Source organism: Gallinula chloropus (genome assembly GCF_964237585.1).
Source record: "Gallinula chloropus genome assembly, chromosome: 1".
Taxonomy (NCBI): domain Eukaryota; kingdom Metazoa; phylum Chordata; class Aves; order Gruiformes; family Rallidae; genus Gallinula; species Gallinula chloropus.
The window spans coordinates 13,148,303-13,164,431 of NC_140085.1; the positions used below are offsets into that span (position 1 = coordinate 13,148,303).

At 38.6% G+C, this 16,129-nt stretch overlaps 1 protein-coding gene across 2 annotated transcripts in view; it reads left to right on the top strand.

Annotated features, from left to right (window-relative positions):
• MAGI2 (membrane associated guanylate kinase, WW and PDZ domain containing 2) overlaps positions 1 to 16,129 on the top strand; it is a gene marked incomplete at both ends in the record, with an annotated part of 744,090 nt that overhangs the window by 597,400 nt on the left and 130,561 nt on the right. Inside the window, 3 exons of one of the 2 annotated variants that reach the window (XM_084265916.1) lie at positions 601 to 722; positions 1,344 to 1,472; positions 2,174 to 2,356. In XM_084265916.1, coding sequence (XP_084122042.1) covers positions 601 to 722; positions 1,344 to 1,472; positions 2,174 to 2,356 — 434 coding nt within the window. The remainder of the gene's footprint in view (positions 1 to 600; positions 723 to 1,343; positions 1,473 to 2,173; positions 2,357 to 16,129) is intronic. The other variant, XM_084265917.1, reaches the window with a different exon arrangement.

Below are 16,129 nucleotides of genomic sequence, written 5' to 3' on the forward strand. Positions count from 1 at the left end.
GAAAAAATTGTGTATATTAACTTTTCTTATATTTCATGTATTTATCTGTACACTTCTAATCTACCAACTGACTTAGTTTCTGTAACATCCAATTTTTATGTACAGCTGCGCAGATTTGCTTCTAAGCTGCAATCATAAAAGCACTGTGTATTCTGGGCTTCACCTTTTCTGTAAGTGATTAAGTAAATTCACTTACAGCTAATCAATAACAATGCACAAAACTGGTTAGGACCCTTTGAATCACGCACAGGACAATGCTTGTGCTAAAGACATGAAAAACTGTCATTCTAGCATGCTTCATGAGTAGAGCTATCTAACATGTAGTCCCAGAGATCAAAACCATTTGTCTGTAGCAGAGTCCAGCATGTTGAAATGATAGGACAGTTCTCAGTGCTGTCCTTATGTGATGCACTAGGTTGTGCATTTCTCATCCCCAACAAAATTGCGTGGAGTATAAGGGACATGCTGAGGCCCATCGGGGATTCATAATGGTTTTGCTCTCTACCCACACACACCTAAGTCACATACAGAATCCTACTGTGAAAATGATAATTTTCCCCAAATGAACCCAATTTTTAATCAAAACCAAATTTTTTCCAGCCACATAAATAGAAGAACACAATTTGAAAACCCTGTCCTAGAAGCAAAAAGGAAGCTACAGCAGCATAACATGCCCAACGCAGAACTTGGAACAAAGCCTATGCAGGCCCAAGGTTTCCGAGGTACAGTACCGTGTCAGCTATCATAGTTAAGATGAAAGATCCTGCTCTCCTGTTTATGTGACAATGATTTTGTCATAGTCTGATTAAAAGACTAGTGTTGCCAATTCTCACAATGTTATCATCTATCTCCCAGCATTTTTCTCCCCTAGATGTCCAAGCTTCCAGAGTTGCGGGACTGAGCCACCTAAAATAACCTTCAGAAATGCAGAGAAAAGACATAAAAGTTGACCCTAGATTTTCCTAAAGTCTGAGAACAGAAAGCACAATAAGAGCCCCGAAGTAATTTTTCTAAATAAAATAATAGACTCTATTCATGGGAATGTACAACTGTCTCTTGAGCACCCGAGGTTGGCAACACTGAAATAATTAATTGTACTTTCTCTAAATTACCATTAATTGATGTTTGGTATGTTTCTAAGCTAGCTCATCTAGCAAGCATCAATTAAATTAAAAGCCTCAAGCACTGTGTTATAGGAGTTTACAAGAATATAGCCTCTTGGTAACGTAAAAATTAATATGCTTAAAATGAGCTGTATAAGCAGCAAACAGTATTGCTAGAGACAAGTAAACTTTAACATAAGGTTATAGCCAGAGAATGAGGCTTGTTCTTCTTTGTAACAGTAGAAAGCTCCTCATCAACCTTACCTAGACCCAAATTTGCCCAGCTGCGCCCCGTTCCCAGGAGGTCCCGCAGCGTGAATGACTTGTCCCTGTACCGGCACGACCCCGCCGGGATGCGTAGGCTGCACGGTATGTCCTCCACTGCCGGTCAGCCCAGCCCCACTGCTGCGGGCATAGCGAGAGCAGTAGAAGTCACAACCTTTGCACCTTCCTCCCACCCTTCCTCACCAAGCGCAGCACGGGAGAGAGGCATGGGGAATGCCCACCACCCACACTGCACACCGAGGCACGCAGAGAGGGGACGCGAAGGTTGCACAGCAGTTATGTCTGTTACTTGTTGGATGCCAAAACCCCACGTTTGGAGAGAAAAGTTCACCTAATACTTAGCACTGCTTGTTAACAAATTAATAAGATATTCAGGGGATGGATATTTTCCTTATTGTGGTTGGGAGGGAAATTATGGAGAATGTATTACTTTGTAGACAAAGCTGAATTTACAGGTTAGGAAAAGAGGTTTTAAAATTACCTCACAGATCATTTTTATTGCTGTAATTATTTAGTTACACAATATCCACTTCTAAATGTATTCCTAATACTAAAGAGTATTTATAACTCCCCACTTAGCACTGATCTGCCATAGATAAGAAATACGTTTTAAGCTTTGCATTAATACAAGAACTCACAAATATTTTTTTCCTGGAATGCCTGCACTCTATTTCCTTGGTTTTCATACACTGTCATCTGCTGTCAGCCAGTATTGTTATCTGCTGTTCCCACTGTGTTGTGACCAGATCAGAACTTTTCTTTCTTGTTTGTGTTGACTAATGTAGAAAAACCACTCTTCACCCGTGATGCATCACAGCTGAAGGGGACTTTCCTCAGCACAACTCTTAAGAAAAGCAACATGGGCTTTGGATTTACCATCATTGGTGGGGATGAGCCAGATGAGTTTCTTCAGGTGAAGAGTGTAATTCCTGATGGGCCTGCAGCACAAGATGGGAAAATGGAAACAGGTAATTAAGATGTTTCCTCTGTTCTTTAATATGAGAAGTAGAATGAGACATGGATTTCTGAGTGTCACTCTCCACGAATGCATACATTTTTCCATATGACTTTCTGTGTGTAAACCAGCTGTTCTATAAGAGAAGACAACCTTCTCAGATGAAACTTTCTTGTAATTTTTCTTTCTAACGCCAAGTAACTTAATTTTCCCGTTTCACAGTATCTCTGTATTCCACTACATAAAAACGAGATATGATGTTCCTTGGTTTATAGGTTGTTTACTCAAAAGGAGTCTGTGCGCAGAAAGAAAAAGAGACAGGCAGAGAGAGCACAGACTACTAAGTGCAAATTTACTTCTTTAGGAAGGATGGTTTTGCAAAATAATCAAAGTCTGATCCAACATTGTTCTCATTAGAACCGTCAAAACAAGAGTTTTCAGTGTGGCATATGGACACGTAGGCATCTGTGGCCTACTAATAAAGAATCTGAGAAAACTAACTAAATGAAAGAAATTTCCTCTTAAGAGATTTAAAGCTGCTTTTAAGATCTGGACTACTTCTGGAAATATTTCCATGCCCACAGATTGATAAAGATTGCAAACCACTCTCTTAGTGGTTACCAGGGTCATATCAGGTCTATATATGGATAAGACATTTTTACAGGAAGATGAACTCAGTTGCCAAGCCAGCTATCAACTCCTGAAGGAGAAGACTATCAGAGAATGATTTCAGAATAATTTCAGCTGTCAGGGACCTTCAGTCCCCAACCTCATGCTCAAAGCAGGTCTAACTTTGTGGGTGGATCAGGTTGCTCAGGGCTTCATCCATGGTACTTCAGAAAATTTTACAGGACAGAGATCCCACAGCCTCTGTGAGCTTCTGTCCCAATACTTAACCACTCGCATGGCGAAGATTTTTGTTCTTTAGTTCCAGCTGGGATTTCCATTGTTGCAAATGGTTACCAGTGACTGCAGTCCTGTGTTCATGCAGCCCTGTCACAGTGTATTGTCTCTCCCCAGCAGCCTTTGCTCCTCAGATAATAGTCAGGCTGCATATTGCTATTTGGACACGTGCATAATTTTTCCTTCTGTTTCTCACCAAGATTGTATACAGGAAATGCTATTTTGAAATTTACAATGTCTCTGCAGAAAACCAAGTTCATGGTGGCCAGAGTCACTGTGAAGATAATTTTCTAGCCTGTGACATATGATCACCATGGAAGGATCATGGCAGCTGAACAGGATCCTTTTAGTGTGTGACAGTACAAGGGGCAGATACATAAACACACAGAGGCAGAAATAATGTGGGTGGAATAGTCACAAGTGATTCTTCTTGGAAGTTCTTTCACTGTCACAAAGGATTGATCTGAACTATTGTATGTCAGAATAAATCACCCTGAACTCTTGCTTATTCTGTAGGACTATCCAGGACTTTGCAAGTAGGAAGTGTGAAGGTTGTGAAAAACATTATTTAAAAAAGAAAAACCCACAAACCTCCCCCAACCACAAAAACCTAACCACCTCCCCACACCATTTGCCTTGTCATACAACAACCATCATAATGTTTCTGATGTCAAATAGATAAACAGATGATTTATATAAAGTGTGAGAAAAAAGTTGAATATAGGTTGGTCGCATTAGTTTTATAGCAAAATGAGTCTAACTGCTTTTTAATTCTTGTTGCCTTTTCAGTTTAATGCAATTTGGTTCCCAAAGGCAAAATTAAATTAACTGATTAAGTGAACAGAGTGCAACAGATTTCCTGAAGTTCAGGAGATTTTAGTAACATGAACTTCATTTTTCCTAATATTTTCATATTACCTAATACACTCCATAAGAGATCTTCCTTGTTTATCACAGTTTAGTATTTTTAGATCCAGCACTCAAATACAGTTAATAGTTAATCCATCGAGATTGGGGGCTGGTTCTTGGTGAATCTCTTCACATGAAGCTCTTATCCTTGGAAAAGAGATCATCCTTTCAACTTACTTAAACTTTTATTTTGAAATTGAATATGGGTTTCGTAAAACTATTGATGGTGATTATTGTAGTGATGGATTGTGATGAGAATATATAGGGGGAAAAGGGTTTAAAATGCATAGAAATAACATTGATTTTTTTTGTGAGGTAATTAATTCAACTATTTTAAGAATGCAAGATAGAAATGTACAGTCAAATATATAATCATTCCATAATTACATAAGGCAGATATGTACAAAATTGCATCTCGGAATAAGTTCTGGCCTCAAATGTCTTAATTTTTGAGAACAGTGACAGAGTTCTGATGTAAAGTAACTGGAGAATCTCAGACTAATGATTACAACATCTAACAATATTTGAAGTGATTTCTAAATATGATAATGGTAAACTGAAAAAAGATATTTCAGGTCAGAATATTTATAAAAGCACTGTTCAGCAAAGTGCTTTTATTTCCACGTATCCAATCCTTTTCACACTTCCTGAAGCAGGATTTCTCTCCCTATTCAGTTATTTTACAATCTCATCAACTGGAGATACAAAAACCTCCCATCTCCATTAATAGCATGTTAAAATCCATTAAAGCTGTTAAAATCCTACTGTTTAAAACTATTTGAAGTTACATGTGCACCTTTTGTTTGTTAGGTATGCATCACTGGATGATGAATACAGCTTTTAATATAGATTTTATTTATTCTTTACACACAAACTGAGTGTTGCTGTGCAATTTATGTGCACTCCAGCTATGAACACAGTCATAAAACAGTTTGATAAATGATCAAAATATTATACTGTGGCAGTGGGACATCATAGTAGAAAGCTTGAGGACACTGGCACCGTGATCTGTGAAAAAAACTGGGTGTAAGGGATAACCACGACTGCTGGTGCTCCCAGCTGTAATTCAATTCTGTAATACAACCCTTGAAAGGCTGATTTTTTTTTTTTTTTGGCCATGTGGTGAAAAAAATCCTAGTGTTGCAGACCTGCATTAGATATAGGGGGAAAAAAAGAAGCAAAGGAACCATTTCTTTCATCTTAGCTGGTCTTGGCCACAGGCTGAAGACAGCAATGCTATACTTTATCCTAATTGTTAATGAAACAAGCTCAGAGAAAATTAATATTCTAAATTCAGTTTACTTTCCCATTCAAAATTTAGAGGTCATATACAAATGCTATTCAAAGAGATGGGTGAATCTATGTAAGATGTCATTGTGACCCTTTAACATGATTGCAACACAGTGATTTCACTTGCAACTTTCAAAATGCAACAGTTTTGGATTTCAACCCTTGGAACATGGAAGCAGCTGCCTGAGAGTGACTTGGTATTGCTGTGATGCTTTTAAACAATTAAAGCAGTGAGACAAACTGAGTGCACTGGGATGCAACAACAGATATCTGAGGTCCTGATGATCACCCATCACCAATCAGTGCCCAGTGCTGGGCACTAAGAGGTAGCTATAACTAACCCAGACTCACAACAAACCTCACAAGCAGACTCAGAGGAACCACATCTCAGTGGATCAGTCAAAACCAGCCAAATTTACATTCCTAATCCCGTTTGCCAGATGTTTCAGAATTCCTAAGGGTTATTATGCCCTCATGTAAATCTAGCATCTGTGAGCTAATGGCTGTTAATAATACTGCAAATGCCTTTCTAGGACATGTTTTAGCATTTGGAGCTCAATCAAGCTACTGGATGTGAACATTAAACTCCACAGCATCTCCGTCTACTTCAGGAAAGCCTAGAAGCTGATACCACATTCTTTCCTGAGAGGTTACAATGCTTTGTCTTGTCTAAAGCCTCACGCTGCCGATAGAAAACTTGTCTACATTTAAGAGGCCCCTGTATCCCATTAAAATGCTGAGTGAACGTCACTGCTAAAAGACTGCATCTACATGAAAAGATTTTTATACAGTGAGTGATTTTGAATGACTGCTGTTCTAAAGCAAACAAAGATTTAGGCCTGCGGCTGAGTCAGATAAAAGCCCAAACTGCAAAGGGAAAAACTTTCCTACAATTCTCAAGGTTGTTCAGTGGACTGGATTAACTGAAACACTCCCACATAATCAAGCTCGAAGAAGATTCTCACTCCACACGTTTCAGAAAGTTCCAGTTCCTTCAGTGACAGATTCCAGGAAACAGCTCAAAGACATGGTACACAAGTGGTTACTTGAGTCTTCTGACTGATAAATAGCTATGGTCATGGCAGGTTCAACTTTCCAGAAATGTATATACATCTGTGATGATTCATGCTGTTGAGCTATGAAAATTCAAGAAATGGGAACAGCTCTTTCATTTCGTCAGCCAAATATACATTTGATCAGTTCCAAGATGCTAAATCATCTATAAACAATGGAGATTTGGGCTTTCTTATATGTGATTCTCTCAGGATTGATAGTATGACTCTATTCTAGAGATAATCAATCATAAATGTAAGACAAGGTTCAGCAAATGGATATGTATGTCTACAAGATGGATATCTTCACCCACCATATGAATAGACATCTGCCACTTCTGGAATGCTCTATTAAGATGACAGCTAGACACTAGAGATCTAGAGTCTAGAGATCAGTCCCACATCTACCACTAAGAATTTCTACTGCACCTGAGAGATCGCCAAAGGGAAAGAGCCATCTGCTAGAAATACTGGAGGGAGTGACCTGTGGCCTGGCTGTTATCTGTGGGCCTAACCTCAAGATCTGTAACAAACTTCTACCTAGAGATGATGAATTTTTCGAGAATCCGAGATTACTCTAAGTGTAAGCAAATTGGAGAAACTGCACACTTGAACTAAAAAGTCGTAAATATTTATATTTACTTGAATAAGAGCAAAACTAAAGCCATTATGAGGTGGCTGACCCTACTATGTCACTAAGGTTAGGGAATAATAATCTAGTCATCATTCATGCATGTTTTTGCACAGTAAGGCTAATATTTCACAACCTCTGTAAAACGTACTCAGGACAAAAGGAATTAAGGACATCTGCAAATGGATGCATTTTTACAAGTTCAGATATATCCTTAGTTCTGTTCCCTGATTGTTCATTGTCAGTGCCGATGAACAAAGTATTATCCCACTTAATATCAGATCAGATGAGATATAAGCATTTTCAGCAACTCCAGAAAAGGTGAACTATATACACTGTAGCAAGATGGGTGTTGGTCTCTTTCTCAAGTAACAAGTGGTAGGATAAAAGGAAACAACTTTACCTTGCTCCAGAAAAGGTTTAGATTGGATGTTAGGGAACATGTCTTCACTGAGAAAAATTTTGTTTTCAACAACTGGAACAGGCTGCTCAAGGAAGTGGTTGAGTCACCATCCCTGGAGGTATTTAAAAGATATGTAGACCGGTGCTTAGCAACATGGTGTAGTGATGGACTTGACAGTGCTATGTTAATGGTTGGACTTGATGATGTTAAAGATCTTTTCCAACCAAAATAATTCCATGATTCTACATATACACCTGGAATGTCTTCATTCCAAAAAGGAAATATGTTAAGTTTAAAAAAAAAAAAAAGTTTTTTCTAGTCATCTGAGAGTGTGAATACTGTCAGAATATCACTAAATGTATCATGACCACACACCACTGTACATATCTTCTTTTTCGAACAGGTCAAGTCTCCTTCATGTGTTATCAGTCTAGATCCATCTGACAGTATTCTTTTAAAATCTTACCTCCCCCAGTAGCCAGCCATTTACCACAGTTGTCACCTGTGGTTCATTGAGGTTCACTGATCAGGAGCACAGTGAAGGGCTGATCGCACACACATGTAGGATCCCATTTCCACAGTACCAGAAGTTGGATGAAATGTAGTTAGCTCATCTACTCACCACCACCTTATCCAGGGGCACCAGGAAGACTGGCCTCCCAAAACTAAGACATGGCATTAGAAATGTGAGAAGTTGTACTACTTGTTGGACTGCTGAGGAGGGAGTATCTCTTCACTATCCTTATGCAACTCCAGGCTAAAACACTCTTTTAATATATGCCAAGGCCTCATCAAGCATCAGTCTTGTAGCTGCAAGCTTATGCCACTTGGCAACTCTGTGATAGTGGAGCAGCATACGTAAAAACAGCTTGTGTTATCAGCTTGCTTTAACATCCTTGCTCTATTTGGAAGTTAGAATGTTTCATCTAAAAGGGGCAGTGGTCTTTTGCCTCCCCACTTCAGTCTGGCAAAAACCAAAGATCTCTCTCTCTTCAGAAGTTACAGTTAATCCTGTGAAGTTAGGAGAAGGGAAATTAACTTTTTGTAAAGGAACTAATGGCAATAACAAAATATATTTCAGGCATCATGGAGAATGATAATTTCTCCCATCCATGTTAGGCCAGTCAGTGTGGATTTTTGTTGTGTTTGCTGCTGCATTCCTGCATCCTCCAGCACAGGCAGCTGAGGAAACAACTTAATTTCGCTTATCAAGTACAGAAAATTGAGAGGGCATTGAGACTGGAACTGCAGTGTGAATTCTGTGGTCTTTACACTCCACGTGAGCTAATGGATGGAGCTAATAGATGCCCTGCTAGTTCACAGCAGGGGTGAATGAACATCTAGGGGCTGCACTTCACTTTTTTCCCTTTTTGGAGTAAACAGCATCCAACATTCAGTCCACTTTATACTTCTCACCATAAAAGCTTGTGTATGTCATATAACTAATGACAAAACTGTTTAAGAGGTCTATAGGTAAAATCAACCCAGGCTATTGAGAATCTTCCCAAGGTAGACTGATGCAGAGCTGCTAGTCTGTACAGTTTTATCCCGAATCTCTATGTAACCAGAATTCTTTAAAGCTAATTAATTTTTTTAAATTAATAAATGTGAATCTTAGCTAAATTTTACAAGATAAAAGTTTATATTCTCCTAGTTGCAGAGGAAAGCTCTGAAGTATGACCACATTGAGAGATTTCAAAGAAAATGCAAAGAAAAAATTGCCAATTTTAGTATTTATTTGATAACATGTATCGAGACTGTCACTTTAGCTGGGGAGATGGATATGACTTGTAGTTTTGAATGCTTGATGGTGACAGTAAAAATACTTGCATTTTAGGTGTAGTAATAGCAATAAGAACTTGGTAGCAGAAAGATACTACTTTTAATCCCACTTTTGTTTCTATTTTGAAGTAGGCAGAAGATAGCACTTAGGTTGATACAATATTTTAGTACTTGTGCTATTTTATCTAATATTAATTTTCCATTTTATTATTTGTGTTTCTATTTCTTTTGTGTAAAATGAACTTGCTATAGTGGTCACAGTAATGCCTGTAAGTTTCTTCTTACGTTAACTATAGACCTGGGAAAAGTGTCCCCTTCTATCACAAAGTTACTGAATTCTAATCTCCATGAGGTTCCTGTTTTAGTGTTTTCTTCATATTTTCATTCTTTTGGTACTCACTAGATTGTTAGGTACTCAATGAATGTTAACCAGGGCAGAGATGAGCATAGACTAAAAAAAATGTATCTGGATTTTTAATGCCACATGCTGTTACTGCCTACATCTGAGGTCTTTGTGTGCATCTTGTCAGATTTCTTTGGTTGGCTGCTGTGGCAATCAGTAGCCTTGTGTTTTCCCCAAGGTGCAGAAAATCCATACGTCTCTATTTGTTTTGTCTGTCATGGAGCTGGTGCTTCAGTCCATGTTGTCTATCTATCAAGCTTCTGAGTATTCATTAAGCACTGCATACAAATCTTTCCGATTAAAATATCCCACTTTGCATATTCCTCCCTGTCATTCGGCAATTCCCTTGAAGTCTTCAATTAAAATTATTTATACAAAGTGGAAGAGCAATTACAGCAGAGCATCTAACTTGGACTTCAAAATACTTCTGAAAATGGACAGCGTGTTCTTTAAGTGACTGGAATAATTAGAAAAAAAAAATCTTAGGAACTTCTCTACACCTCACATGCTGTCTCTAACTCTGTATCTTGGCTTTTTAGCCCTAAAGTTTTCCATAATTTAGTAATTTGGGGAAACTTCTGTCTCAAGCTTTAAGCTTAGCCCCTTAATTTGAGGTGGTTGAAAGCATCGCATAGATTGCCAGGTGTGGTGTTGATAGGGAGGAAAAGCTTGCATCCAGCAGATAACTGAGACTGCCAACATCTAGGGTACAATTCAGTTGCATAACTGCCCACTGCCACAATTCAGGTGCCCACTGCCATTAGAAGTGCCACAGATCCCATCAGGCTTCCTCCTGCCCTTCCAGACAGTCCTGTGTCATAACTGCAAGTCCCTTATGAATATCTGAAATGCCCAGGGCCATAAAAGACATTAGACACCTGCTTAAACAACCACATTCCTCCTTCAATGCCTTAAGAGAAGCGTGTTAATAGATTCCTTTGTTTTTCCTTATCATCTATTACAGCAAGCAGTGATCAATTCATTACTCTAATAATAGTCTGAAAAGTTTAAGGATATGTTTTTTCCCCTAGCCAAATTCAGAGCTCACACTTGTGGTTCTATGAATACTTAAAAAAAATGGTAAAAGCCATTTGAAACTTCATAGGATTAAATTTCTCTTGTTTAACCATCCAAATAATAACATTATATGAAGTCTGATGGTTCAGCCATATACTGGTGATAAATTTATTTTCATCTCAAGCACTTATAATATTTTGGTACAGGTATTATTGGTGCCTATAAAGTACATACTGATATTAGGATTGAATAATGTATGTAACTTGTTTTGTTTCCTACAGTGACTCTTCTTCAAAAGACCGATTTTTTTCAAGTCTTTATAATACTCAGCAATGCAGCAGGAATCTGAAAGGAGCAGCAATCTTTCATTTTCCTTAGATAAAATCCATACTGATACACAGGAGAACTCATAGTATGCGTGGCTTATGGCACTTACTTCATTTTGAAAGTAATTCACATTTGTTGACACTATATTTTGATATATGTTTATCATTCCTAAGAAGGATAATATGTGCATGCTACTTGAAGAAATAAAATGTTGGCCATGTAAACAGGTGAAGTTCTGGGTTATCTAAGTCTGCCGCACAGTCTTCTGCAGGAAAAAGTATATAAGCAGATCTGCTTGTACGTAGTAAGATAATTCAGATTCCACACATATGGAACTTACTGTCTTTTCATCCAACTGTTTCACCTTTGACCAAATTTTCACAAAAGTTATGTTTTTGTTTAACACAGAAAGCAAAGGTGAAGCAACTTGGTGGGAAGACATACAATAGATACAGTCAGATTTTAGTTCACATGGTAGTATTGGACAGATGGTTGGACATGCTTAGAGATCTTTTCTAAACTTAAAGATTTTATGATTCTATGATAATATAAACAATCCTGTCTCTTATAGATGAATGCAACAGAACTCTATGTACGAGACATATAGTTTCTGTTTAACCTAAGCTGCCAGTCTGGGCCTCTGTAACAAGAGTAAACAGAGATCTTCTGGTGCTCAAAGGTGCTGTAACTTTAATAGACAATGAGATCATACATAAATCAAGAAACATAGTGAGGTTAAACATTAGAGTAAAGGTGAAAAAGCAGAGGGAGTATTTGGAACACAAACTGTTGAAGTGTGTGCAGCCTTACTTTCTATTAATTCAAGGTCATAGAAAACATGACAAAAAAGGCCAAAAGCATAGATACAGATATTAAAACTATATATTGCAGTATGCCAAATGCAAAGGCAGAAAAATGTTAATTTTTTTCTGTCTATTATCACATACTGATATACTTCTATCCATTTTTACTGTGTATGACAAGTCTCAGAAGCCTGTGAATTCATTCTTCAATCTGATTTCCATCATAAAAAAATTGCAGATTCTGCTATTAGGATATTTAGCAGAGGCCAGAAGATGATAAATAGATTTTCATAATCCTCACATTTATTAGGACTTGTTTTGTAAGTTTTGCAAGTTGCTGGATGAGTAAGCAGTGTGCAATGAACTCAGTGGCTGCCAAAAATGCTGCAGTTGCAGAAATAACTTTTCTCCTATCAAATGTAATTAACATCTATCTCACATCATTTGGCTATTTGTATGAACAGACAAAAATATACGTTGAAAATAATAGTCATCATCTTCTCATGTACTTTTTCATTCAATAAATAATGATATCTTCTTAACATGAAGAATGATCTGGGAGGAGGGAAAGAACTTCTTTCTATATAAAGAGGTGACAGGGGAAGTGAGAACTTCATGTTGCACTAATGAAATTAATAATCTAGAATTGTTCTTTTCACTATCATCAGTCATGCCACCTTTCTTTTAATTTTGTTGGCTTAGGCATGTAGGGCAGTATTCTGCTCTCTACAACTACTTGAAAGGAAGTTGCGGTGAGTTGTGGGACAGCCTCTTCTCACAGATAAGTAGCAACAGGAATGGGAATGGCTGTAAGTCCCACCAAGGGAGGTTCTGGTCAGAAATTAGGAGAAATTAAGTTTCAGAAAGAGTAGTTAGCCATTGGAATGGGTTGCTCTGCCCAGGGAGGTAGTGGAGTTACTGTGCCTCAGGGTGTTCAAGAAAAGATTGGATAAGGTACTTAGGGACATTGTTTAGTTAGTAATATAGATGGTAGGGAGAAGGTTGGAGTAGATGATCTTGGAGGTCTTTTCCAACCTGAATGATTCTATGATTCTATCATTCTATACAATTCAATTATTACAACAAAAAGTAAACATTTAGCTGAATTTCAGGGTCTTCTTCCTTTGTATTAAAATGTAAATAGATTAAGAATGCATAATCACAACTGCCTCCACATTTATGCAAATACAATCTGTATCTATATTAAAATCTGAGAGTTCAGAAATTCAGCTCTTCATTTGCCCTCAACTATTCTTTGAGAAGAAATTTTAAAGCTAAAAATTAGAGCAAATTTTAGAACTTTTGAAAATTTAAGTAATAAAAGACAAAATTTCTGCTGTATGTTAAGAATGGGAAATTTCTTTCTTGACAGCTAGCAAATACTTTACTTGAACAAATTAGTTAACATCCTTGTACCTGAATTTCCCCATCCAAATAGAGAAATAATCATTTCAGAACTTTGTGAAGTCCAGTAATTATTGCAGTTAACCCATCCCATCATAACTACCGGTAATGTTAGTGAAGTCTAATGGAGTTCAGCTTGAAATATTTCATCCGAATACTGTATATGTCCAATTGTGTGGTATACATTGCAGCAAAAATCTTTGCTCAGTTGCATATAGATCAATTTGTCAGTGCTCTGAGTTTTTCGTTTGATGTGTGGCAAAAATGTGTGGTAAAAATATCCAGAGTTGTATTAGAGATGAAGAAGCATTTCCAGGCATATAAATCATATTCCAGAAGCATTGTGAACCTTTAACTAATGGGGGCTACAAAGACATTTCAGGCAATTTTGTTATGAGTTCACTTCTGAAGCATCCTTCACTGCCTATTGCCGGAATCAGGATATTAGCACAGATGCACCTCTCATCTGACCCTCTTTAGCTGTTCACATAGCCTTTGTAAGATGAGCAAAGTTTATTCTACAGCACTTATGCAACTGCCGCGTTGTAATTGATGATTCTGACATTTTTTAAAATGGCTTGTTTGTTTAAAAACCTGTAATGAAAATGTCTCAATAACATAAAGAGCACTTTTCAACCCAGTAGGGAGGGATGAAGTTAGTCCAGATGAAAAGTGAGAAGCCTCTGGAAAATTTCATCCAGCCTGTCCTCTCTCTGCCCCACAAACATCTTCTCCCCTCCAGCAGTCACATAGGTGCGATATTGATTCTGAGTCAATGAGTGGAGATGCAGTGCTGCTTTTGTGTGCTCTGTGAGTGCAGCAGCAGGGAGCTGCTTGGGCATCACTTTCTTCTGCTCATCTCCTCTTTCAGGAGATACCGTAGCAGAGCTGTGCCATGGTGGCAGAGCCAGGCTTCTCTAAGGACCGCTCGCTCCTCCATCATGCTCAAAAAAGCGAGGACTGCTGAAGAGCTAAACAAATCCTTGGTGACTGGAGCTCAGGAGTTGTGTCAGGTCTCAGCTATCAGTCTTATGGTGCAACTATGTACAGGGGAGAAGAGGGTCCCATCTCCAGAGGGTGGGTGCAGGGCAAAGAGAAAACTGACTGGGCTAGAATTTACTGCAGCTGAAGATGTGAGACTTTGTTTTTCTTCTGCAGGGAGAAAAGGCAGTAATTTTATGCTCAGAGATGGCTGGAGTGTGGGTGTTTATATGCATATGTGTGTGTGCAGGAGGCAGGAGTGGGGAGGCAAGGTACTACGGAAGAGAAGGAGCTCTGTGAGAAAGGTCTGAGAGCAGTGATGTGAGAATAGATCTAAAAGCTGGCATTTTCACTCCTTTTGATGTATTGCTTTCTTGTTCAGCTCCTAATGAATGTTAAATTAAAATTCTTCGTATTCTACTAATTCCTTCTGCATTAAAATCAGCATCATTTTCTGCAGTATTTACTAAGACTTTCTTTGCCATACTGAGCGTAACCTCTGGTACTCCTGAAGAAAAGTCAGCTAATATTTGGACACATCTTTTCTTGATAGGTCTGTTCCTTGAGAAATTATTCATAGGCAAATAGCAAGTCATGGAACATGCTGCTTTATGCTGCTACTCTGTTATTCTTGATCTTTTCTATTTCACCTATACATACACAAAATAACAGGTCACAATAAGTGAAGGCTATTAGCACTCAGTGATTATGGACCTGAAATCATGCCTTTAAATCCTGCAAAACCAGCAGCTCTGCAGAATCAGACAGGGCTGAACTGGGGTGCCTGTAACACAGTGAAGGGCTGAAAGAGCACAGGAAAAATCGGTGGGTTTACAGTGGGGTCCTTCAGAGAGGGTAGGAAGCAGAAAGAGGTGGGAAACAGGAAAAAGAGGAAATTAAGGTAGTAATGAGAACCTGACAGTTCTTTCATGCCTTATAAGGGGGAGGTGCAGGTCATAGAGGTTGTATGGGAATGAAAGACATGCTAGTTGTGCAGGCCTGCCTGAATCATATCCCTGTCACTGGCATGTTACTAGGATCATTCCCCTGGTGTTGGCCAGAGCCTCAACTAGGGCTCTCAGTACCATTTTCTTTGAGAGTCTGGTTGACTTTCTTCCACTAAAACCTCTAAAAAATTTCCTGGGCCACGAGATGCCTGGTGAACTCAGTCAGGTTGTCCTCAGGCAACTGGAGAGGTAGGCATCCAGCCACAGCATAGACACTGCCTCCCCTTAGATCTCATTACAGAATCCCAGACCAGTAGGGGTTGGCAGGGACCTCTGGTGATCATCTAGTCCAATCTCCCCTGCTAAAGAAGGATCACTTAGAGCAGGTTGCATAGCACCATGCCCAGGTGGATTTTGAATCTCTCCAGAGAAGGTGTCTCCACAATGTCTCTGGGCAGCCTGTCCCAGTGCTCTGTCACTGTCACAGTGAAGTTTTCCCTCATGTTCAGATGGAACTTCCTGTGCTCCAGTTTGTGCCCGTTGCCCCTTGTCCTCTCACTGGGCACCAATTAGGAGAGTCTTGCTTTCTGGCAAGAATCATAATAAATATATACATTTAAATGGTTTTAAAAATCGGTTCTAGAAATAAATCTACAGGGTTTTTTGGGTTGGGTTTTGGGTTGGGGTTTTGGTTTGGGTTATTTTTGAGAAACTCTGTCACATTCATCACCAGCAGCAGAAATCACTCTTCTATTTAACCTTGTTTAATTAATAGGTGGGTTTGGGGGTAGATTCCTCTGTAAAATACCACATGAAATTCATGCAATGCTGCAGTGTGGGACTTGTTCTTACAGTGTTCATACTGTTTAGAATGTTTCTTTAAGTGGGACTTGTTCTAACATAGACAAGAGAAGTTAAAAACACTGTAATTTTA